The sequence below is a fragment of the Cryptotermes secundus genome, unplaced genomic scaffold (assembly GCF_002891405.2).
Source record: "Cryptotermes secundus unplaced genomic scaffold, Csec_1.0 scaffold557, whole genome shotgun sequence".
NCBI lineage: Eukaryota > Metazoa > Arthropoda > Insecta > Blattodea > Kalotermitidae > Cryptotermes > Cryptotermes secundus.
In genome coordinates, this window is record NW_019735564.1 from 1,032,935 (window position 1) to 1,056,845 (window position 23,911).

Sequence of the window (23,911 nt, forward strand, 5' to 3'; positions counted from 1 at the left end):
CATGGTTAAGTTAATTATTCTACTTAGTTTTGTTGGAATACCAAAAGTGGACATAATCATCCTTAATTTCTTCCTTATTATTGTATCATATGCTTGTTTAAAATCTATGAAGCATAGGTAAATATCTGCATTAAATTCCCAGCATTTTCCCATTATTTGTCTCAGGATGAACAAATTGTCTATTGTTGACCCATTGGGTCGAAATCCTGATTGATATTCTCCTATTATTTTTTCTATATATGGATCCAGTCTCTTTTTAGTAACCTTGTTAAAATTTTATATGCTGTCGGTAGTAATGATATACCTCTATAGTTACTACATGTTAATTTATCCCCTTTCTTAAATATGGGACATATAATGTTCTTTCCCCAATCCTTTGGTATCTTTTCTTCTTCCCACACTTTATTTATAATTCTGTGGAGTGCTATTATTCCTTCTTGTCCTCCTGCCTTCAATAATTCTGCTGGTATGTTATCTCCTCCTGGTGCATTATTTAGTTTTTATTCCTTTACTGCTTCTTCCACTTCTTCCTTTGTTGGAGGCTCTATTATCTCTTCCTCTTCCCCTTCTCCATCGTCTGTATTTTCTTCTTCATTGTCCTCGTTATCTTCCATATTCTGATTTTGATTTAATAATTGTTCAAAGTATTCTTTCCATGTATTCATAACTTCTGTTTTATTATTTATTAGAAGCACTTTTTTGTCTCAGATAAATTCTATTTTTGGTTTGAAACCTTCTTTCGTATATATGATTTGACCAAAGGCATTTTTTGTTTTGTTATGTTTTAAGTCTTCTTCCATTTTCAGTAATTGCTCATTTAGAAAGGCCTGTTTCTTTTTCCTGCAAATCTTGTCTGCTTTCCTTCTTGCTTCTTTATATGCCTCATTTCTTGCTCTTGTTGGTCTTTCCATATATTCCATATATTTCTTATTCTTGAGGTTTATACTCTCCCTATATTCCTTGTCGAACCATTCTCTATTATCCTGTTTCTCTTGATATCGGAGTGTCCTCTCGGCTTCTGTAATTATTGCGGTTTTAAAATCTACCAATATCCCTTCTACCATTACTTCTTTATTTGCTCTATTGTAATTAATTAATTTTTTTAAATGTTTCTCTCTTATCACTCTCCGTAATCTTGTCAATATTAAATTTCTTGCATTTCTCATACTGCTTAGATCTTTGACAACTTATTTTACATCTATATTTAACCTCTACTACGTAATGATCACTATCACAGGTGGCTCCTCTTAATGTTCTTATGTCCAGGACAGTCATTGCAAATCGCTCCTCTATGAAGACATGATCTGTTTGATTGAAGGTTACCCCATCCGGTGCTGCCCATGTTCCTTTATGTATATTTTTGTGCAGGAAGTATGGAGAGCTGATGATCAAGTTCTTACTTTCTGCAAAATCTATTAATTTTATTCCATTATGGTTGGTTGTATCATGTAAACTTTCTGTCCCAGTTATTCCTCTGTATTCCTTCTCTTTACCTATTTTGGAGTTAAGATCCCCTAAAATAACCTTTATGTCATTACTTGGTATTGAATCATATGTCTCTTCCATTTGTTGATAGAAATAGTCTTTGACCTCCTCTTCTGTAGGTGCGTGCACGTTCATCAACTTCATATTGAAAAATTTTGTTCTAACTCTCAAGGTGCAAATTCTTTCACTTACTGGTTTAAAGTCTATTATTGTGCTTTTAAATTCTCATTCTATTACAAAGGCTACACCAAATTCCTTATTGCCTTCTGCTTTACCACTGTAACATACAGTGTGTTTCTTTAAGTCCATGACTCCTTTACCCAGCCATCTAATTTCCTGTATGGCTGTGATTTTCATATTGTACTTATCTATCTATTCTAATACTGATTTCATGGCACCCGGTTGATTGAGGATTTTCACATTCCATGTACCTAGAGAGCAGTCCATATTCTTTGCCAATTGTTGTCTTCCATTCTGTTGAGGTTTCTGAGGCTTGATTCCAGGTTTTGAGACATTTATATTTTTTTACAGTGGGAAGTCATCAGCCTCTTGCCCAACCCCCAACCTGGAGGACCAGGGTATCTCTTTTAGTCTGGGTCATCCCCTTTGACCTGTCCAGCAGGGGTGGTCCTACCAATAGCTATGATACCGCCGACATAGCCTCAGGGTCATTTGAATATGCAAGCCCCTCCACTATGTCAAAGTAGACACACCATCAGGGTGAAACACGATCATAATAACTGACAAATCTGTCTAGGGACACTGTGTATGTATGCCTCGTTGATAAATAGAATTTCTTATTGCCATGTGGGCTTAAAAACCTTACTTCATTTGCAAGCTAAAGGCTAGTATGGACGAATGAACTGAACTGTTCTTCCAAACATAACTGCAAAATGGTTATCTTTTACAGACTATGAAATCGTAACTAAAACATTTATACCAATGGAAACACTGCTGCGACTCAAGTAGTAGATACTGTGAATACCTTATAATTATGTAGTTTTCAATACCAGCCCAGCGATTGGCCCTATATTTTAGTTTTAGATTACACGTGTTTCCTAAAAATTTTGAGGCATACTGATTTGTTTCTCTGATTATTACTTCCACATGTCTGGCATACAAAAGAACTCAAAAACATTCCAGGGGGTTAATTGGGTCTTCTAAATCAATATTTATTCCAGGTTTGCCAGTAAATGGAAAATGTTGTCGCTTGGCACCTGAATTTGCCCATACATCAGGTTGCATGCTACTGTTGTCGCTTACATTTTCTGCTTCATCAGAGCTAACACTCTGTTCATCATCTGACAAAATTTTCAGATTTATTTCACTATCACTACTATATTCACTCTCTGAAATACCACTGTATTCATTCTCTTGTAACAGTTCATACAACACCTCCTCACCACTTACACACATATTTTTGCTAGGACCTTCCATAATGTTTAGTCAAAAGTACTTGAACCCAGGACAGCTATCAAGCTGTGGGAGCCTCCCACAGTGAAGCAAGTGTTACCTTATCAGTGCTCATCATGGCAGCTCCAATGCCAATTGGTACTTGGGCCACCTAGTGATAAAGTATTTTCACGTGTTGGGTGTTTGTAACATGACAAATAACTTCACGCCATCTTGGACCTAGTGAATTTATTCCACTCGCTCTTACATTTACACAATTTACAATCTCACAACTACTGCCATCGGCAGTATCACAATTACTTCTCCTGCTTCCGGCGAAGGCTAGACTGCAACTGACTGGTTATTCCCTCTAACTGATGAATACTCCTGTTATGTAGCTTCTGCACTGACAACAGAGAAAGCAGTTATGCGATAGCTTTCACTGTTGTGTGACATCGTGTTTACTGATTGCCTAGCAACAGTCACTGCACGGGCTTCCCTGTTGCGTGATGTTGTGTTTACAAAGGTGTCGCTGGGCAACCCTGCGTAGTAACCAGCGCACTTTGGCTCGGTTTTGCATGGACAAACACCACTTTCCTTACTGTTGCGTAATCTCATTTCCACTGTTGCATAATTTGGCAACCAAACGTTTATCAAGGGTCTGTCTTCATGGTAACTCGTTCCACCTCCTGTTGCCCAGCAATGGTTAGACATGTCACAGTATAAAGAAGTGGACATCCAACACGCTAGGATCAGTTACAACTATGCTTGCATCAAGAGAACACCGCAACAGTGAGTCTACCAGTAGAAGCATCGCAGCCAACTCCACCAGTGATCACTGCAGACAGCTCCACCAGTGATCACCAGTAAGAGCTTCGCCATCCAACTGGCCTTGCTGCCACCATCACCGGCTAACCTGCTACTGCACCCAGCATTCTACCAGCTTGCAATCAGTGGGCTGTTTCAAGGAAAAATGCCAACACTAGTGCTGGCTAGTAGTCTGCTGCAATGAGAACTTCGCCCAGCATCCAGCAGGCAAGCCCAGCTTCCAACAAACAGCCCTTTTAGGGACAACAATATCACTGCTGCCACTAGCTCAGGCTAGTCCACTATGAAGGGAGTTTTTGCCGGTATTCATCAGGCATGCTCTGCTTTCCTGATCGTCTGTACATGGTAGTAATATTCATTCTAACAGAAATAAATATCCATTTTCAAGCATCAACATCCCACAAAGCAATCAACAACTTCTTGTCATACTCTGAAGCAACTAGAACATCTTGCGAGCACAGAGTACAAGTCTGCATTATCAACTGCTATTATATCTATTACACAGTAAGCGGCCTCCGGAGTCTAGCGGTAACATTCCCACCTCAAGACTCAAGGTACGCGGGTTCAAACCCGGCAGAGGTCGTGGAATTTTTAAGGGCGGAAAAATTCAGGGAACAAGTCCTCCGGGAGGGACTTTAAGCTGTGGGTCCTGTGTCGTAGCTTTACAGCATGTAAAAGAACCTCATGCCTCAAGGAGGCCTCTGAGCCAAATTATTAAGGGCATTTCCCACCCAACAATAGTCTCTAACACCTCTGGTAGATGGGGGAAGCATCTAGATACCGCTGAGCCAGTAGAGGCCGAACTCGCTGGCTGAGTCGGGACTGATGGCATGCACCAGTATCAGTAGGGTATAGAGACTGGTAGAATATCACAGGGGGACGTACAATAGACCACTGGTCGCGATGCATGGGGAAACCCACCCCCTCCAATAATAATAATAATAATAATAATAATACATAGCAGTTAGAAACATGTAAGACTTCTACTGATGTCATGGCCATTATGGTACACAGTACCGCATAACATCTACAAATGTCATAACCACTTGACTGGTTAACATTCAAATTGAGCTAAAAAAAATCTTGTTCTTGATTCAATCTAGAAAATTCAAGACTTGCACAAGCCTACAGCATTATATAAACTGAAATGATGAGGTTTGGCCCAAAGCCATAACAAAGCATTGAAGACAGTATCATATTTTTCAATTTCTTTTTAAAATATGACAGTGCCTTGCTACTACCTTGCCCTGTGGTAACTCTGTTACACTTTTTCTGCATTTAAGTTTGTCCACGTCAGGGTAGTCAAGTAATAATTTTTTACACTAATTAATATCACTGTTGAGTGACAGGCTCTAGTATAATTATGATCAGTTACTACAGAGAACAATTACAATATTCAGGGCTTGTGTAAATGAAAAACACTTAAAGAAAATTATATTCAAGTTAAATGCAAAGCATCCACTGATACTCCTAACATGAAGAATTATTTGTCTGATTTAAGACCACTAACATTGTACGAAGAGACTGAGCAAAACCACAAGATTACTCACCTCAAGATAGTCATAAAGGCATGGGGGTGAGGATGTGTCCTCCACTTCAAAGTCTTGGAAGCAGAGCTCCACTGCCTGCCCAGGGAGCAGTTCTATTTCATAAATACAGATACGGTTTGTAGGATATGAATTGGGGTAGAATGGAGATTTGAGCACTGCACTAGGCTCACTGAATACACCACCACACACTGAAACACAAGGTATGTGGGTTCTACTCCAGGCATTTTAGACTGTTTGGACAGTAAGACTGCAATCTGATGAAGGAGAAAAATTCAGAATAGGGAAATGTTACAGTGAAACATTATTATAACACTAAATTATAAAATTCATAAAAATGTTCATTCCAATTACCTGTAATATCCAAATATGACTGAAATACATAACCTTGAAGGTTATCTCCTAATTATTAATTAAATATATCACAACACAGACCCAAGGTTTGCAAATTTAATAAGTGTATGACAATATGTATTCTCTTTAGTATGGAGAGATGAAAATAATGAAGAAAAATTAAACATTTTTGACATCTTTAGCATTATGAAAAATTGAATATCTTGCAGTGAAATTAAAAATGTTAATATATCAACTGCAGGTTACATGATTCAGCAAAAGCTGCATGCCATGATCAGAACTTTGCATGAATGTATGAGAGAAAAATATATATACGTAGGTCGTACCGAAAGTCGTGAGCAACTTTTTTTTGCATGCAACCTGGGAACAGCAGACGAAAGAAAGTATGGTGGTAGGTGGAACCAGCTGTTGTGTTAACCTTGAGTGTCTTGTGATGTCAATAGCTTGCATCATGTGACCAGTATCATTCCTAACAAAATGGCCAACAACCATATGTCCTTTTGCCAGCGTGCTGTCATTGAATTTCTTGTGAAAGAGGAAATCCCTGCTGCAGAAATTCACCAGAGACTTCAGCATGCTTATGGAAGTGTGCATGGCTGCGAGCAGTATTCGAAGATGGGTGAAACATTTTAAAGATGGGAACACCAGCATCGGAGATGAGCCTCGAAGCGGTTGTCCTCAAACAGCCTCAACTGAACGCAACAAGGAAAGAGTGGATGAGATCATTCAAGATGACAGGCGTGCGACTGTGGACACAACAGCCCGAAAACTTGGAATAGGGCACAGTGCAGTATAGGAGATGATTGAGAGCTTGGGCTATAAGAAAGTTTGTGCTCTTTGGGCCCCGCGGTTATTGACCGAAGACCACAAAGGTCAGTGAAAAGCCATCACCTCAGAACTGCTGCAGAGATATCGACACGAAAGCGATGATTTTTTGCTCTGTATTGTGACAGGTGACGAAAGCTGGTTTCACCATTTCGAGCCTGAAACGAAATGGCACCATTTGCATTCTCCATCAAAATAGAAGGCAAAGACAGTGCCATCAGCTGCAAAGGTGATGAGCACAGTCTTCTGGGATGCAGAGGGGTTTATTCTGGCTGAATTCCTGGAACCTGGGCTAACCATCAGTGCTGCTCGTTATGTCCAGATGCTGCACAAGCTCCGTCGTGCATGGCACGATAAATGTCTGGGACGAAACATCATCATCCTGCATGACAACGCTTGCCCCAACACTGCTCGCCTCACATTGGAAGCAATTGCAAAGATGGGGTGGGAAGTTCTTCCACACCCCTCCTATAGCCCTGATGTGGCACCCTCCAATTATCATCTTTTTGGATTTGTGATGGATCAACTGCGTGGGAATTTTGAGACAAGGGAGGCAATTCAGAAAGCAGTGTGTCAGTGTCTTCAGATGGCTGGAATGGAATTTTACAGAAGTGGAATTTTCAAACTCCCAGAACTCTGGAAGAAATTTGTACAAAGAAGTGGTGATTATGTGGAAAAATAAAGAAAGGTCTGTAGATTGAGGTGGTGTATTTGGTTTGTCAATAATAAACCATGTTACTTTACAAAAAATTGTTGTTCATGACCTTCAGTACGACCCTTGTATATATATATATATCTTAATATTAGCTCATCTTAATTGTATTTATATCAAGGATGACCCATCTGCACATTCATAGTATACAACATTAATTTATTTTGTATTTTATGCAACTATAATCTAAATGTTGGAATGGGCCATCCTAAATATAAGCAGAACTAAAATAAGTCAGTATTGAGATATATACAGCATGTCCTTCAGACATTCATGTAAAATAGTCTGAAGATGGCATAGAGCTTATGCTGAAACATGCAACCTACATCTGATACATTAAAATTTGTTGATGGAAACATATGCAATCTTTGTTACCATGTAACATAATAGAATGCTTCTATTCAAACCTTTAACATTATCTGAATTCAGAAGTTTAAGATTTTCTTACATTTTACATAGCCTCTTGTTTTATGTTAGGAAATCTGTCAACACAACATTGTATATATAGTCAGTCAAGTTATATACGTTTTTTATTTTCATTCATCTACACTTTTCAGCCTCATCAGCCATTCTTGTAATGGTGCTACTTATCAGTCTGTTGCCTGTATACACTTCATGAGCTCTGCTTGCCAGCCCTTTTACTGCTGTCTCTTTTTTCCCCCATCCTCCACTCATGTCCTGCTGATATGTACATTTGAAAGGAATGACCTGGTTTCAGCTGTGGTACAGACAAGGTGAGCTGCTCTATCAAAATGATTCTGTTTAGACTCTATTACAGTAATTTCTTACTCTTATATTCTTTTTACATCTAAAAAACTAAAATTAAATATTTTGTAAATGAAATAAAGCCAAACTACAAACATCAATCATAAGATGTGATTGAAAATAATGACTGTAAGCTATAACAGTGTAAAGTAGTACTCACTATTCCATCAAGCAACAGTATTCAAAAACCTGACCCAGAAAAATTAAACAATAAGTAACTTTGGAAGAAGATATTAAAGAGGATACTAGGATAAATAGCAATTATAAATTTTAATGTCAGAAACAGAATTATTTCCACATACCCTGACAGAGCTTCAAGAATCAAAATTAAAGAAAATACTCGTAGTTCCTGTTATACATAAATCTGTTCTACTAGATGCATGCAATATTGAAAGAGCAATTTTATTAGGTAAATAAAATTGGAGTTACCCACTTACACGCTTCATATTTGATGTGGAAGCCTTCACCACTGAAGGACCAATCTGACTTGAAATACAAAACTAGCTCATTCCCAACAGATGTATATGGACTGGGTAGGCTGTTACCACAGTAGCGTCCCACAGTTGAAGCACTCTGGTCCAAACCTGTTCTTATCTGAAGAGATAATTAGCATAGGACATCAGAACAACTGTTCTTCATTTACTGACTGTAACTAAATGGGGTTCTTTTTATGGAGCTACTTATTGCTCAGCTACTTAACACTTTGCGGACTGGCGATTTAAACATTTAAATCATCCTGGGGACCAGCATTTTTATACCTACTACCCTAACTTGTGCACGGTTCACTTTAAAAATTAATATAAAATCACATAATTAATTTTATGAACTACAATTTTTGGAGAACACTTACCAATGCTCCTAGAAATGCTTGAGAGTGTGATATTTCTGGAAACATTCCCCTTTGTGAAGTGGCATTACACACTTGCAAATGTGGACAGTCATAGTCCTTTTTTCGTGAACTGTGCAAACACGGCATTGCCTAGAAGGATGCTTCCCCTTGGAATGTTCACTCTTCACAATTTTCACAAGGGTATGTTTCCGCATATCAGCCGAGAGTCGCCCAGGGGTGTTCACATGAGGCCTGCGTGGGGTGGGAGTTGATGGACTAGGTCGCACTAAGTCTGTCTGACTCTGGTTCTACCGCCACCATCTGGTCTGTAGCCCAAGCCTTTGCCACATTCAACAGAAATGCTTTGTATTTCAATTTCGAATCAGGGTTTAGATTTTTGTAAACCAAAAATGAATTGAAAATGGCACAATTTATAAGCCACAAGGCAACTTTCACTTTTATTATCTGTGGCCACAATTCTTTGTTGACCCCTGTCACTTCCATTCTCTGAGTCACTAATCACTACTCCTCCACAAGGCATGTCAGATAGCTCATCGGAAAACAAGTCAGAGAGATTGCTTTGCCTTCAACTGCTTTTGTCCTTGAAACATATTCCCCTCTACTAACTTCCTGCCTGGTACATAAACAGCTGGAAGGGGCAAACTTTATTTTCTTTTGGAGTAGGGACCTCAGCCAGCCAGGTCAAGTTACTGAATACCTAGCATACATTCCAAAGATTTATTACGCAGCATTCATTGCAGTTGCCTGGCACCAGAGCAAGGTATAGTGTGTTATAACCTAACATGTCCTGAAATCATGATATCATGCAACCGGTCCGCCACGTTTAAAAGCAAAAAGCATGATATCATGCGTCCGGTCCGCAAAGTGTTAAGAAATCGCCTTCTGTGGAACCCAAGGTGAAGTCTGAATGTGAATTGTTTACTTTTAGTGAATATCACCATTTCATTTTGTACATAAATATGAAATGACAGGTGACTTTTAATATACTATGGTTGGAAATAAATTGTGTTTTGAAAGGCACCACTAAGTCAATAAATAACAATTTCTTTCAAAGGTACCAAAAGGAAAACATTACAAGTAACTTACTAAGGACCTTTTACTTCTTTGGCAAGCAACATCTCAGTAATTATACGTCAGAACACTCAAAGTTTCTGACACACCCAAACAATTGTATCAGTAATTGCAGTCTGCACCATGGAAGCCTGGATTCAGACACAGGGCACTTTATAATGAATTTGTTTTTGATGAAGTAAATTTAGGACAGGTTATCTCAGGCTGAACAGATTTCCTACTGGGAATAACCTGTCCACCAGTATTAACTGCTCACTGATCAACATCTCTGAAATGCATGAAAGGCCACACCAGCCAGCACACAATGACACTTTCCATCCACATTTGAGATTTCACCTGACTTGGCATTTGGCTGGTATGAGACAAAAGCCATTAACTTAACAAATGGCAGGTTAATCAATCTATGACATTCACTCATAAAGAAATATTTTGTTGAGCAACTTCCAGATGCTCAGAATAACAACTTTTTACTCACGGCAACATAGTCAAACAAGCAGCCACGTGAATCTTCAAGTGAGAAAGTCAGGAATGTAAGGCGTATCCGCTCACCAACTGGCAACTGAATATGCCATTCGCAGTCCATATCTTCACGGTACCTGTCAGGATGATTTGGGGAGAGAATGTCACCAGAGGGTGCGGTCAGCACACCCCCACAACCTGGAAAACCTGAAACAAAATGAACCAGTACTGCTACTGTAACGTGGTGTACACTTCCAGTTTATGTCTTGTCAAACTTCCAGATTTCTGCCTACCTAAACAGGCATAAGAATCTGTTTCTGTGATGTAAAACAGAGTCTTCATTTGATTTATGGATTCTTTGATGCCGCTGTCAGTAGCCCAAAATATATAATATAAGGTGTAATATAACATAACACTATATATAATACTGCAGGATGTAGGATGGTAGTCAACAATAACTGCTGCATTGCACAGAATTCAACTGTTTCCACATCCTCAAATATTTTGTCCTTGAACATTTTCTTAAGGTTAGGAAACAGATATAAGACAAAGTAAATTATGTTTGATGAACAGGAAAGGTGTGTCACTCATGGAAAGCTGTGCTTACCTAAAAATTGACACACAAGCTGGACTGCATGAATTTGCAACTTGCTCTAGTCTTACTTTTGTGACCATTTATGATGCAGCACATCACAAAGATACTGTGGCATACAGACCCGTTGCCAAACAGTGCCTCTATAAACAGCAGCCATTACTAGGTAACACTCACAACACCCATGCACACAATAGAAAATCAGTGTTTTCTGTGGCCCACACTGCAGCAGTTTCGGGGAAAACAGGTCAGTAAACACATTCCCATGGCAATGGACATCAATGCAATAATAAAAGGGTGGTGTTTTCAATGTGGTCTGTGCAAAGAAATTATAACCAGGACAGCTGGAACAATGAGTTCAGTTGAGCACTGCATGAGAGGCTGTGAAGAATGGACTTGAATATGTGAAGCTGAAGAATTTCCATTGTTAGAAGCCATTACTAGGAAACGGATGGTGAAGACAGCAGGCTGGAATAGGCTTAGTGGGTGCTGTGGTGATTTGCGAATTGTGGAGTATTAGCCAGTTGGCAACGACTTAAGCACAGAAGCTGAAGAATCTCCATTGTTAAGAAATGAGTGAAAGCAGGCTGAGAAGTTTTAGTATGTGCTCCAGTGATTTGTAAAGCGTGCAGATCAGTGATAGGGCTGAAATTAATTGTAGTTATAAGTCGTATGAATAAATGGTCAATAAATCCATTCACCAATCCAAACCCCAACTATAGTCACACCTCTACATGTGACAATATCTGAACACTTATAAACAATGAAGCAATTTAGAAGGGAGTTTAGATCCTACATATTACAACATATATTTTACTCTGTAGATGAATATATCTCAAGTTAATTAACCTTTAAATGCCAGACTTTTGAAGTGGTAGTAGCTTGAGCTGGCCAGAGTTTATTTAAATGCCTCCTGCTGGTGCACATTTATGTGCCCATTGTTGCTCTGCGTTTAACTGTCTGTGCCTGTTAGGGTGCTTGCGCTATATTTGAAAATGCTGTATCTAATACAGTTTTTATGATAAATGAATGGAATTAACTTTGCTTTTATCAGCAAAGAACATACTGTCGTATATTATAATGTAAGATTTGAAAATGTGTAGACAAAAATGTTATAAACTGTGGGAACATGCCACATTATCACACATTTTCTGCAACGCACACTCTTCACATCACTTTTCACCATCACGTGCGCTAACCAATCAAATTGCTCCAAACGTTCGCATTTATACTGTGCTCACTGCTAGCCCCGCATCTACATCATCTCATGCTTGGGGCCATTGCTACTATTTGCAGCATCTGATAACTCTTATCACTATGTTTCAGACATCATCATCAGTAATCTGTCAAGACGACAGGTCCACAGTCTCTTTCAAAACAATTCCTCCACTTCATGCGATCTAGAGCTTTCTCCTTCAAATGACAGTATCCTCTTCTGTCCCCAAGGTCATCCAGCATCTTCTTACGTCTTCTTCCTCGTCTTCTTGTCACTTCTATCCGCCCATCTATCTTTCCTTCGATAGCTTCTTTTAGAAGGCAGTTTCTGCGTAAAACATGACCAATCCAATTAGCCTTCCGTTTTCTTATTTCATGTAGGATATTCCTCTGCTCATTGACTCTAATTAACACTTCTTCATTTCTCACATAATCGGTCCAACTGATCTTCTCCATTCTTCTCCAACACCACATTTCGAAACTTTCCAGATGTTTCTGATCTACTGCCCTAAGTGTCCATGTTTCAGCCCCATACAGAGCTATGCTCCAAATGTAGCATTTCACTAGTTTCTTCCTCAAATTTAAGTCCAATTTGCTGGTAAAAAGATTCTTCTTCTTGCTAAATGCAGCTTTTGCCATGGCAATCCTGGATTTAATTTCACAAGTACACCTTCCATCATCTGTTAACAAGCTACCCAAATATTTAAAACATTTCACATTCTCCACTTGTTTTTGGTCTATCTTTATTGTGACTGGGGTTGGTTGTCTCGAAATTTTCATTACTTTTGTTTTCTCCACATTCATTTCCATGCCATAGCACCTTCCAATTTCAATTAGTCTATCAATCATGCCCTGTAGCACAGTTTCTTCCTTAGCCATTAACACAAGGTCATCTGCATATTTCACAGTTTGAATAATTTGCCCTCCTACTTTGAAGTCACCGAGCCCATCCAGAGCTTCCTTGGTAAGGCATTCGCTGTACAAGTTGAACAGAATTGGTGATAAACAGCATCCTTGTCGAACTCCTCTTCCAATCTGCACACTTCCTGTCTCCCCCCTGTCCAGTCGTACTCTAACTTTCTGATCCATGTACAATTTGCTAATCAATCTTCTTTCATGCCAATCGATACCTGTTTCTTTCAGGATCTGCATTAATTTGGTCCAGTTTACCCGGTCAAATGCCTTCTGCCAGTCTATGAAGCAAACACACAGTTCTTCATCTATCTCCAAAGTTCGTTCCGCTATAATTCTCATCATCCCAATTGCATCCCTGGTTCCTTTTCCTCTTCTAAATCCAAACTGATCTTCTCCAAGTACATCCTCTATTTTCCTTTCAATTCTTCTTTTAAGTATCTTTGCTATTATCTTTGCTGTATGTGCAATAAGACTTATTGTGCGATGGTCGCTGCATTTTGTAGCTTTTGTCTTTTTCTTTAAGGCAATCATTGTAACTTCTGTAAAGTCCTTGGGCCACTCTCCACTTTCATATATGGTGTTCATTAGTTTTGTCAGTGTTTTCAAACCACCTTCTCCCAGTAACTTGAGCACATCTCCAGGTACATCATCATCTCCTGTAGCCTTTCCCTTCCTCATTTCCTTGATAGCTTTTTCCACCTCACTTTGTAAAATATATGGTCCTTTCTCGTCTGTATCTACTTCTTCTTCCGGTTCAACTTCTAAGGTTTCTGGCCGATTAGGTCGATCATATAGTTCTGAAATATAATTTTCCCAAATTTTCAGCACTTGCCTCTGATCTACTATTCTATTCCCCTGGGAGTCTTCGATGCCAACATTTTGAATCCCATGATTCTCTTTCCATCCTAGTTCTTTTGTCTTCATGTACATCAAATCATAACGGCCTGTTCTTTGAAATTCCATAATCTCATTACATATCTTCTCAAGATATTCCTTTTTGGCCCTGTCCATGGCTCTTTTCAATTCATTCCTCAGTCTCCTGTATTTCCTCCTGCCTTCTTCATTGTTGACATTCTTCCATTTCCTTCGCTCCTCCATTTTACTCATCATCTCCTGTGTAACCCATGGTTTTCTTGCAACATGTTTGCAAAATTTAATGCATATTTTGTTCTGCAGCCTTGGATATCTTTAAATCAAAACATAAAAAAACACAAGGTTTTGAAACCCTGATCATGAAAGAAATAAGCAATTTTATGTGCTATAAGTATTCCAGGGCCTGCAGTAACATCTAAGGATGTTCATTACATCCATATTCCTGATCAGTGCAATTTATGTTAGATATAAGAACAATATTATTAACTTTTTATAAAACTTGTATATATCAGCTTAACTTAAATACCCATGTACATTTTCAAACAGTTTTCATTAAAATATTCCAATCAATCTTCTGAAAGAGAGAAAGGTCTGTATACATCAATAGTACGTTACATAAAAATGCTGTATTTCTTAACAAAAATTGAAATCATCATGTCCCTGGCAATATGCAATAACTTAAATTTACAAAATAAACACTATATCAATACTATTATATTAACAGAAAATCATGGACAAGATGGAAGACTGACAGAAAGTTATTAATATCAACTGAAATATGTGTCATGAGATAAGCAGTAGGTTGTCCTTTCTCTCCATAAAATAAATAAAGAATTAAGAGACAATTAGTTTTCATAAATAAGAGATTTAGTACATTTTGTAAGTCATAAATGAAATCAAAGCTTTCAGAAGAATAAGAAGTCTTTAAACCATCAGATTTAGACAAAAGCAAGTATAAACACTATATAAGAATAATGAAAAGAAAAAGAATACTGAAAGAGATTATAGCATAAAAATAAGGGGGGGGGGGGANAGGAAACCGTAACAGACCACATGGCCCAGTACCTGATGAGATGATGATGATAATGACAACAATGGCGATGATGACAACAATGACAACACTAAAAACAATGGAAAATTAGTTCCAATAGGATAACACAAAAAATATATAAATATTAACCCTGAGGAAGAAAGTTGAAATGAAGACCTAGAAAAATTTCTGTTTTCAATTACTAACAGGGCAACTAGGCCTGAAACAGAAGACAATGTTCACACCACTTCATTTTGATGGAAGGATTTCCAATGTATAATCAAGAATATTGCAACTGCATGTTTGAAAGATGACTGAAGCTCCATTTCATTAATGCTGTTTTTTATTGTTGGTCTTCAGACAGAAATTACCTTGAATGCTGGAGTAAGAGAGCTGAAAGCCAGCATCATTCACTGCTTCATTGGTATGGAAGTGCACAGTGGCCTGGTTACCAGGCATTGTAAGTGGCCTTGGGTGGGACATATTGCAGTACACTGCAAATCGGTTCATCTGCCATCCTGACAGAATCTGAAACATGTTGCAGAATATCTTTCACATCTATAGAACAGTAGATACAAATTATATCTCTAACAGTTAGATAAAAGAATGATATGACTTTCAAATCTGTCAGAGGTCATTTGGTCCATACGTGGTCTGACAGATAACTTGACAGACTATGTAGAAAAATATATACAGTATATGTATTGTTACTAACTCCTAATTGACTGTTGCCATCTCCAAGAACCCACCTTCTGATATTATACAAATAATCCATTCCTGGAAATACTGCTGTAAATCACTGTCTGGAAGTCATCTTTTCATTATTGTCACACTGTTCTGAGTATATTTAAGTCTTTCAAAATGAGACCATTTCAAGTGATATTTTAGCACATAATAATGTGATCCACAGCCAACTTAACTGTCATCTGGATAGCACAATAATGTGATCCATGCCTAACAAAGTTTAATTAAGTCTGGTGAGAATGTCATTGCACTACTTGTTACAAATCACCTTGATCTTCCTAATTTTGTTTTAAAACAGAGTGTAAAATATTTTCACCTCCTGCTATTGGCAGGAAAGACAGGAAGAGGATGCTATACTGCTCTAAAATGTATCACTGATATAGTGGATTAAAAACAAAGTCATACAAAATATCTATGGAGACAATGCTTTAGGAACAACCACTTGGACTAACAAAATAGGAAGGAAGGATTGTTTCAAAATGGGTATCATCTCAACAGATTTTAGTTATGTATACTGGATTCAGTTGTCTCAGTATGAGATCATATCTCAGGTTTTAGATGATGCTGAACGTTTGGATTCCAAAACCAGACTGTAACTTATCAGCCAGTTCTTTCTCTAATGTAAAATTTAGATTGTAAAAGACAAGATACAAACCTCAAGGTAGTCATTGCTACAGTTAGCAGATGCCTCAATCTGCATTGTGTAGAAGTGGAACTGAATGCGCCGGTTTGATGGAGCAAGTAATGTCCAAAAACAATCGCGGTTGTTGGGGTACCGGCCTGGAGAACCAGGTGATGACAAGGTTCCATGTGTTGTAAAGGAAATTGGGTTCGCTGAACCGCACACTGAGAATAATAAATATAAATTATCAGTCATGATAACAATCTCATATTGGAGTATGTAAACAAAGAGTTTAAACTTAAACTTAGGTTCAATTTCATGGGTACCGAAATCCAATTTTAGAGTCTCAAGAAATGTACTCCTTATCCACAGACATACCAAACTCATTTTCACTGTGACTCACATAAAATGGCTTTAGACATAACCAAAATTTAGAATAATGTTATATTTTAGTGTCCTGTTGCACTGATTTATGTCCATGATTTATTCTGACCGTCTTACAGTGCATACATTTATTCACCTTACTCTTCTCTCTTGCACTACATGTTTTGGCACTAAAGTGCCATCTTCAGGTGCTTTTCGATGTACGTCGAACTACTGCATTGCATGCCCTGTTGTCTTTATACTAAAATAACTAAAATATATATTCATCATATATATTGCTAAATTTTAAATATTAAAAATGTTAAAACTCTTCGTATTTCAGTATGCGAGTCACACCTATCTTCTTCTGTCAGAGTATTCTTCCTACTTTCATACACATACTACTTCATAAAAATTACTCAGTAGGTGGAAGCAATATAATTAGTTTAAAGCTCAAACTTTAAAAAATAGCAACACCTTTTGTATGGGGGGTTTAAAAGGACATCATGAAAAAAGAAGTTGTGATAGGTGTTGATTTTCTTTGTGTTGTGTTTACATATCACTTAACAGCCATATTGGATGATAAGAAACTTATTATTATAATACAAAACAAAAACAAATGAATATAGATCACTATTACCAACATGAACATTTTTTACATTACTAGATTCTCAACAATAGGGTCCCTAAAAATGTTTACATTATTAACTCAGAAGGAAAAAATGCTGACATAAATACCTCTATAATGTGGATATATTCTGTGTGTGAGGTCAATACCAGCAACAATGATCTACGCTTATGCATGAATGCACAGGCACATGCTCATGTGAACACACACAATACATTTAATGGAGGAAAGATGAATGGACAAATGAAGAGGAAACACACACCTACAAAAACTGTTAATTGTACATACAGTATGTGCATTGATTGCCTAAACATGTAATTTATAATAAAATAGACTATAAGGGAAGAGGAAGCAATGCTAAAATAATCAAACAGACATCAAACCTGGGTCTGTAGAGTTCCAGGTGAGAGAAAACCCACTGCGAGCATTGGAGTGATCTGTGCGGAACCATAAGTAGATCTTGTTGTGGGTTGATGTGATATTTGGAATGCTGTTGCAATATCGTCCCAGCATATGAGCTCCTGCTGATCTGCCATCGTGGATCTGTGGACAATGAATGGATCAGTGCTGGAAGACAACTTATATGCCCATTACATGAAGGGAATTCACATTCATGGTTTATACTTTCATAAATGAAGGCAAAAATCTAGTTAAATCATGTCAATAGCGGCCATGTATCATGACAGTACAGGACTACACAGGTGATTCTCATTATATGCACGTCTGTTTTTCGCATTTTGGCATATACAGTTTCACTTCAATGCCATGAAGAGTGTTATTATATTCTTGGCAGCCAAAGTAGAAACTGTCATGCATGCCAGTGGGTTTCATGCGCATATTCCCTGACTTCCTCCTTAATTTTGACTTAGCCTGACACTTGTTACCCTTCCTCCACTGTGTTCAGCATTCATTCAATGCATTTCCTGTTTGACATATTTTCAACATGCAGCAGTTTCAGCAATGCAATCCACACATATAATGGGAGACGGTGAACAGTGAAGTGGAAGGTGTATCTGATGCCACAAATCTTTACTGTAGTATTGAGATGGAAAGTGAAAGAAACTGTAAGTGTTGTGAAGGGTTAAAAGTGGAACTTAAGAAGGTGTAATTAGAATTTAGTTCAGTAAAATCTTTTGCATGTATATAATTTGGTAAACACAGTGGAGGTCCCGACTAGAGCTACAAAGAATACTAAATCATTGATTGATGTAATCATTATAAATAATAGTAATTATACAAAATCATCAGTAGTAATGGATCTAGGTTTTTCAGATCATTATGCTCAAGTACTATCTACATGTATTGAGAATTTTGTAAGAAATTTTGTAAGGAGATCATTAAAAGTTAGGAGGAGAATGTTTAATGAAGGAGGCATGGAAGAACTGCAATACATTTTAAACAAAGAATCGTGGCAAGATGTGTTTTTAGAATCCAATGTAAATGGGAAATTTAAGGTTTTTATGGAAACTTCCCATTATTACTTTGATATGGTTTTCCCCTTAAAATTATTTAACCAGAGTAAACAACAAAAGAAAGGTTGGGTTACTCATGGAATAAGAAAGTCCAGTAAAAGGATGAGTCGGTTGAATAGTTTGCAAAAGAGAACAAATCTTACAGTAAAAGAACAGGAGTATATACATATATATTGAATGATATATAAGAGAGTAATAAGAGAAGCTAAGAAAAGGGAAAATGATAGGCATATGGCTAATGCAAAAAACAAAACTAGAGCAATGTGGCAAATAGTGAATAAGGAATTAGGAAATAACCTGCAAAGGGAACTGGGAATAGAACTAAAGTGCGGGACAAGGAAAGAGGCAAATCCACAGCGTATAGCTGAAATGTTTAATTTATATTTCACGGACATAGTAGGAAAGCTTGTCAAGCAAAATAATAGTACGATGTTGTGCTGTAAAACACCACAAAGAATAAATACCTGTAATGAAACTGTGGGAACATCCCACATTATCACGCATTTCTACAATGCTCGCTCTTCACGTCACTTCACCATCTCGCGCGCTAACCACTCAGATTGCTTAAAACGTTCGCATTTATACTGCACTCGCTGCTAGCCCGCATTTACACCATTACGCGCGCTAGCCAATCAATTCTTCCTCCTCAATTTCAAGTTTAGCTCCGCCCACCGAGCAGTGTATAAAAAGGGGCAGCTCCAACGCCGAGTATTCAGATTCAGTTGATCATCAGTCTACGAGCTAGCCACACCAAGCAACACCAGCCAGCAGGCTTCGTCGCCAGCACTCGGTCTTCGGAGGCATGGGCAGGCTGCGCCAGGCACGACTGCCTCGGCCCTCTGGCTCTCTCACACCCGACTCACTGGGGCACCGCGCCTGGACTCGCCGGTGGTCGTGTTACTGTCCGACCCACTGGGCATCTGGCGTAGCCACTGCCTCATGGCTCCTACGACCGCGCTCAACGACTAGCCTTTCACCAGCAGCCGCTGCGCTGAGATCAAGCAACCTCCAACTCAAACTGCCGCACGGCAACCAAGCAACCTCCAGCCACGGCCGCACTGCAGCCAGGCTACTCACCGCAACTAGCCTCTCTCCTTACCGGCGCGCGCCGCGCTACCTCTCCGATCAAGCATCTCAGCAACCACGGTCCTTTTCAGGACCAACAAACTGTTCCGAAGAAGTGGGTTGTCATCAGAGTAATGACAAAACTACATTAAGACCCCCCCCACAAAACCATGTTTATTTGTCCAGTGACAAAAAACGAGATATTAGAAGTGGTGAAGAAATTTAGGGGGAAATTTTCAGCAGGTACCGATGAAATACCGGATTATGTGGTTAAAAAATGTATAGAAGCAGTTAAACCGCCATTAGCCCACATTCATAATGCCTCTCTAGAAGCAGGTATTTTCCCAGAGAGATTTAAGATAGCAAAAGTAAAACCACTTCATAAAAAGGGAGACAAGAAGGATATGAAAAATTATAGACAAATATCTCTTTTGTGTGCTTTCTTGAAAATCTTGGAAAAGTTGATGTGTAAGAGGTTACTCTCCTTTTTGACAAAAAATACCATATTAACAGAGGCCCAACATGGATTTAGGATGAATAGGTCAACTGAGACTGCAATTTACTCTTTTCTAGCAAATATACAGGAATCAGCTGAGAAAAAAGAAAAAAGAATTTTTTGTGATTTGACTAAAGCGTATGATGCCATAAATCATGACACCTTACTTCCTAAATTACAAACATATGGAGTCAGAGGTGTGGCAAACTTATATGGTTTAAATCATATTTGGCTTACCAGAAGCAAGTTGTTGAAATACTTGTGATGGCAAAAAATATTTATCGGCTCCAAGAGCAATTAAATATGGAGTATCATAGGGTTCAGTGCTTGGGCCATTATTATTTTTATTATACATAAATAATCTGCCTTTGAATATCAAAGGGGCAAGAATAGTTTTGTTTGCAGATGATATAAATATTTTGGTAACAGCTGAAAAGGGACATATCCTGCAGCATGAATGAGTTATATGGAAGGTTCAATGCAAATAATCTTATATTGAATATTGAGAAAACAATAGCAATGGCATTTCATAATAGACAAGAAAGAGATTTGATGAAAACTCAAAATCAAATTTGGCAAAATGGAAATCTCCTATAAATGTCAAACGAAATTTCTAGGTATACATAGAACATATGGAGTGGAAAGCACATATGATGTTCTTAAGCTCAAAACTTCATAAAGTCTGTTACATGATAAAATCCCTTAGGGATGTAAAAAGCCGACATGTTATAAGGAGTATTTACTTTGCTCACTTCCATGCTTATTTGGAGTATTGTTTAATTTTCTGGGGTAGCGACCCAAAAAGTAAAATTATATTTATATTGCAGAAACGGACTGTTAGAATAATTAGTGGTGTAAGTAGATTAGCATCATGTAGACAACTTTTTAAGGATTTAAACTTGCTTCCACTACCTTGTATGTATATATCTGGAATAGTATGCCATGTTAAACTACATTTAGAAAAGTCAGAACAAAATAACGTAGTTCATAATCACAATACACGTCATAAGTTAAATCTCCATGCTCAGTTTTGGAGAACAAATGCCTATAAAAAAGGAGTACTGAACATGGGAATAAAATTATACAATAAAATACCAAATAAAATTAGGGAGATAGAAAAAATGAGTTTAAAAAAGTAATGAGGTCATATTTGGTACAACATACATCTTATTCTGTAGAGGAATATATGTTAAATTAAAGATGGTATGTTTGTGAAAGGGAGGTATTTATTTTTAATTACAGAAATTGAAATATTGTATGTTTAATGTGTATGGAACGTTTTCTTATGACAGTGATTTAATAAGGAAGGAAGAATGGATTGGTTGATTTATTGATTGATTGATTGATGTGAAATGGATTGAATTGGTTACTCTGTTGGGGAATTTATGTTGTCTTAAATTTTTAATATAGTTTTATATGGTATGTTGGACATATACACAATTTGTGTATGTAGTTAAATATTATAGTATTGTTGACTTTTGTACAAATAATTTGACTTGTTCTACATCTGGAGGCTGTATTGCAAAATGTGGATTTCTGGAACCAATTTCATTTATTTCATTTCCATAGATCTATACAGAAAACAAGTTCCATGAGATGTGGAAATAGTCAAGTTTGAATCTTAACATAGATACAATGAAAAACATAGAAAACAAGTTATAGAAATAAATTCAAGAATACATAAATTAATATAATTACATTTCAAAATAACAATTAGTATATAGTAAGCAATCATAATTCTGCCAAGACCCTTTATATATATTGTTATGTTAATTGTAATAATAAGTGAACAATTAATAATTACTTTAGCAAAATAAAATCATCTATTAAAAAATTCATCAAGTGTGTAGAAGGAATTATTACTCAAAAAGTCCTTCAATTTGACTTTAAATTGATTAGGTATGGAAGCAATTTCTTTAAGATTATAAGGGAGTGCATTAAAGACCTTCACCGCCATGTGGGACACGCCCCTACCATATACAGCCAGATTCACCTGGTTCATATGTAGATCCATTCTCCGTCTAGTTAATAAATCATGATAGTCATTGTTTAGAGCAAACTTGTCTCTATTTTTAACAACGAACATCATCAGTAAGTATACATATTGAGCTCTTAAAGGGAGTATATTTAATTCCTTGAATCTATTTCTACACGATTGTTTATATCCACAACCAACCATTAATCGTATAGCTCTTTTTTGCATCCTAAAAACCTTTTCAGCAGAAGCTGAATTACCCCAGAATATCAAGCCATAGGACATGACAGAATGGAAATAAGAGTTATAAATAATTTTCAGGGTAGTAATAGTCATTATGGGTTTCATGTTCCTTATCATATAACAAGCTGAACTCAGCCTAGTTAACAGCTCATCAATATGTCTTTCCCAATTCATAGTTCTAGTAATAGTTATACCAAGGAATTTAAGATCGTAAGAGCTCGTGATTTGTGTTAGTATGTTACCTACATCCCTTCCAATAGACGCCTTGTTGTTAGCAGTAAAATTTATACAACATGTTTTTACAGTGTTTAAAGACAATAAATTTTTTGAAAACCAATCACTAAGTATAAAATAAACCTCATCTAGTAAATTCTTTAGCTGCCCAGAATTGGGATGTGATACCAAGACACTTGTATCATCAGCAAATAAAATAGGTATACTGTTTAACTCCAAGATCTTAGGTAGGTCATTAATATAAATTATAAAAATTATAAAAATATGAATACGAATATGAGTCACCCATAACTAAAACAACTTTTACTACATTGTTACTTGCATCAAATAGAAATTTTAATTATACAGTGCCAAACTTATGCACAAAATTACAAATATTTAAGACTGGAAATGTCAAAAAATTCAACACCAAATACTGGTACCATATTTTGTTATGAACACTAACCTGCAAGAAGTCAAACTGACAATTTGGAGAATGCTCTATATCAAACTTTGTGAAATTCAACTGTAGCACTTTTGTAGTGTTGGTAGTAATGCGCCATGCACAGTTCACATTGTGGCCATACTCTATGCTGCCAGAGTGTGGGTACTGAAGTCTGCCTGACAGACCAAACAGATCACCACCACAAGCTGCAGAAACAAAAGATCAAAAATACTCTAGGTACATCAGGCTAGACAAAAATAAATGCTTCATGGTCATTGGAGCAAGTATCAACAAACACATGCAAACACAGGCACATGGATGTATGCATGCATGTGCATGCACACACACAATATATAATATAAAGCACATCATTAAACAAATATATGAAACGGTTAAACAGTAAAGCTATCCCTGTAACAGACCATGGAGGCCCATGGGGTTGTGAAATGTCAAGGCTCCCACATTTTCTAGAGAAACGGCTCACAGAGAGGGATGAGACTGTGAGCCTTAAACACCAGCCTCCCTTTGCTCCCAGGAAGGTTCCTGGGACACATTTCTTTTAGAGGCTGAGGCAGACCAGGGCTATAGTGTGGATAAGAACAATTGAAAAATCTAATAACACTGAGAATTGAACCTGTGACTTTCTGGCTTGTAGCATAGTGCCTCAATGAAATACACTACCACATGCGCAAAAAAAAGGAAATCTACATTACACAATTCAGAGACAGACTT

The 23,911-nt window shown here is 37.5% G+C and overlaps 1 protein-coding gene across 3 annotated transcripts in view; it reads right to left on the reverse strand.

Annotated features, from left to right (window-relative positions):
• LOC111869610 (cubilin) overlaps nt 1–23,911 on the reverse strand; it is a 253,251-nt gene that overhangs the window by 191,720 nt on the left and 37,620 nt on the right. For all 3 annotated transcript variants that reach the window (XM_033753496.1, XM_023861259.2, XM_023861260.2), the window contains exons 14-20: nt 23,201–23,385; nt 17,654–17,813; nt 16,313–16,503; nt 15,285–15,441; nt 10,305–10,495; nt 8,346–8,502; nt 5,256–5,443 (exon numbers count right to left, since the gene is read on the reverse strand). In XM_033753496.1, the coding sequence (XP_033609387.1) occupies nt 5,256–5,443; nt 8,346–8,502; nt 10,305–10,495; nt 15,285–15,441; nt 16,313–16,503; nt 17,654–17,813; nt 23,201–23,385 (1,229 nt within the window). The remainder of the gene's footprint in view (nt 1–5,255; nt 5,444–8,345; nt 8,503–10,304; nt 10,496–15,284; nt 15,442–16,312; nt 16,504–17,653; nt 17,814–23,200; nt 23,386–23,911) is intronic.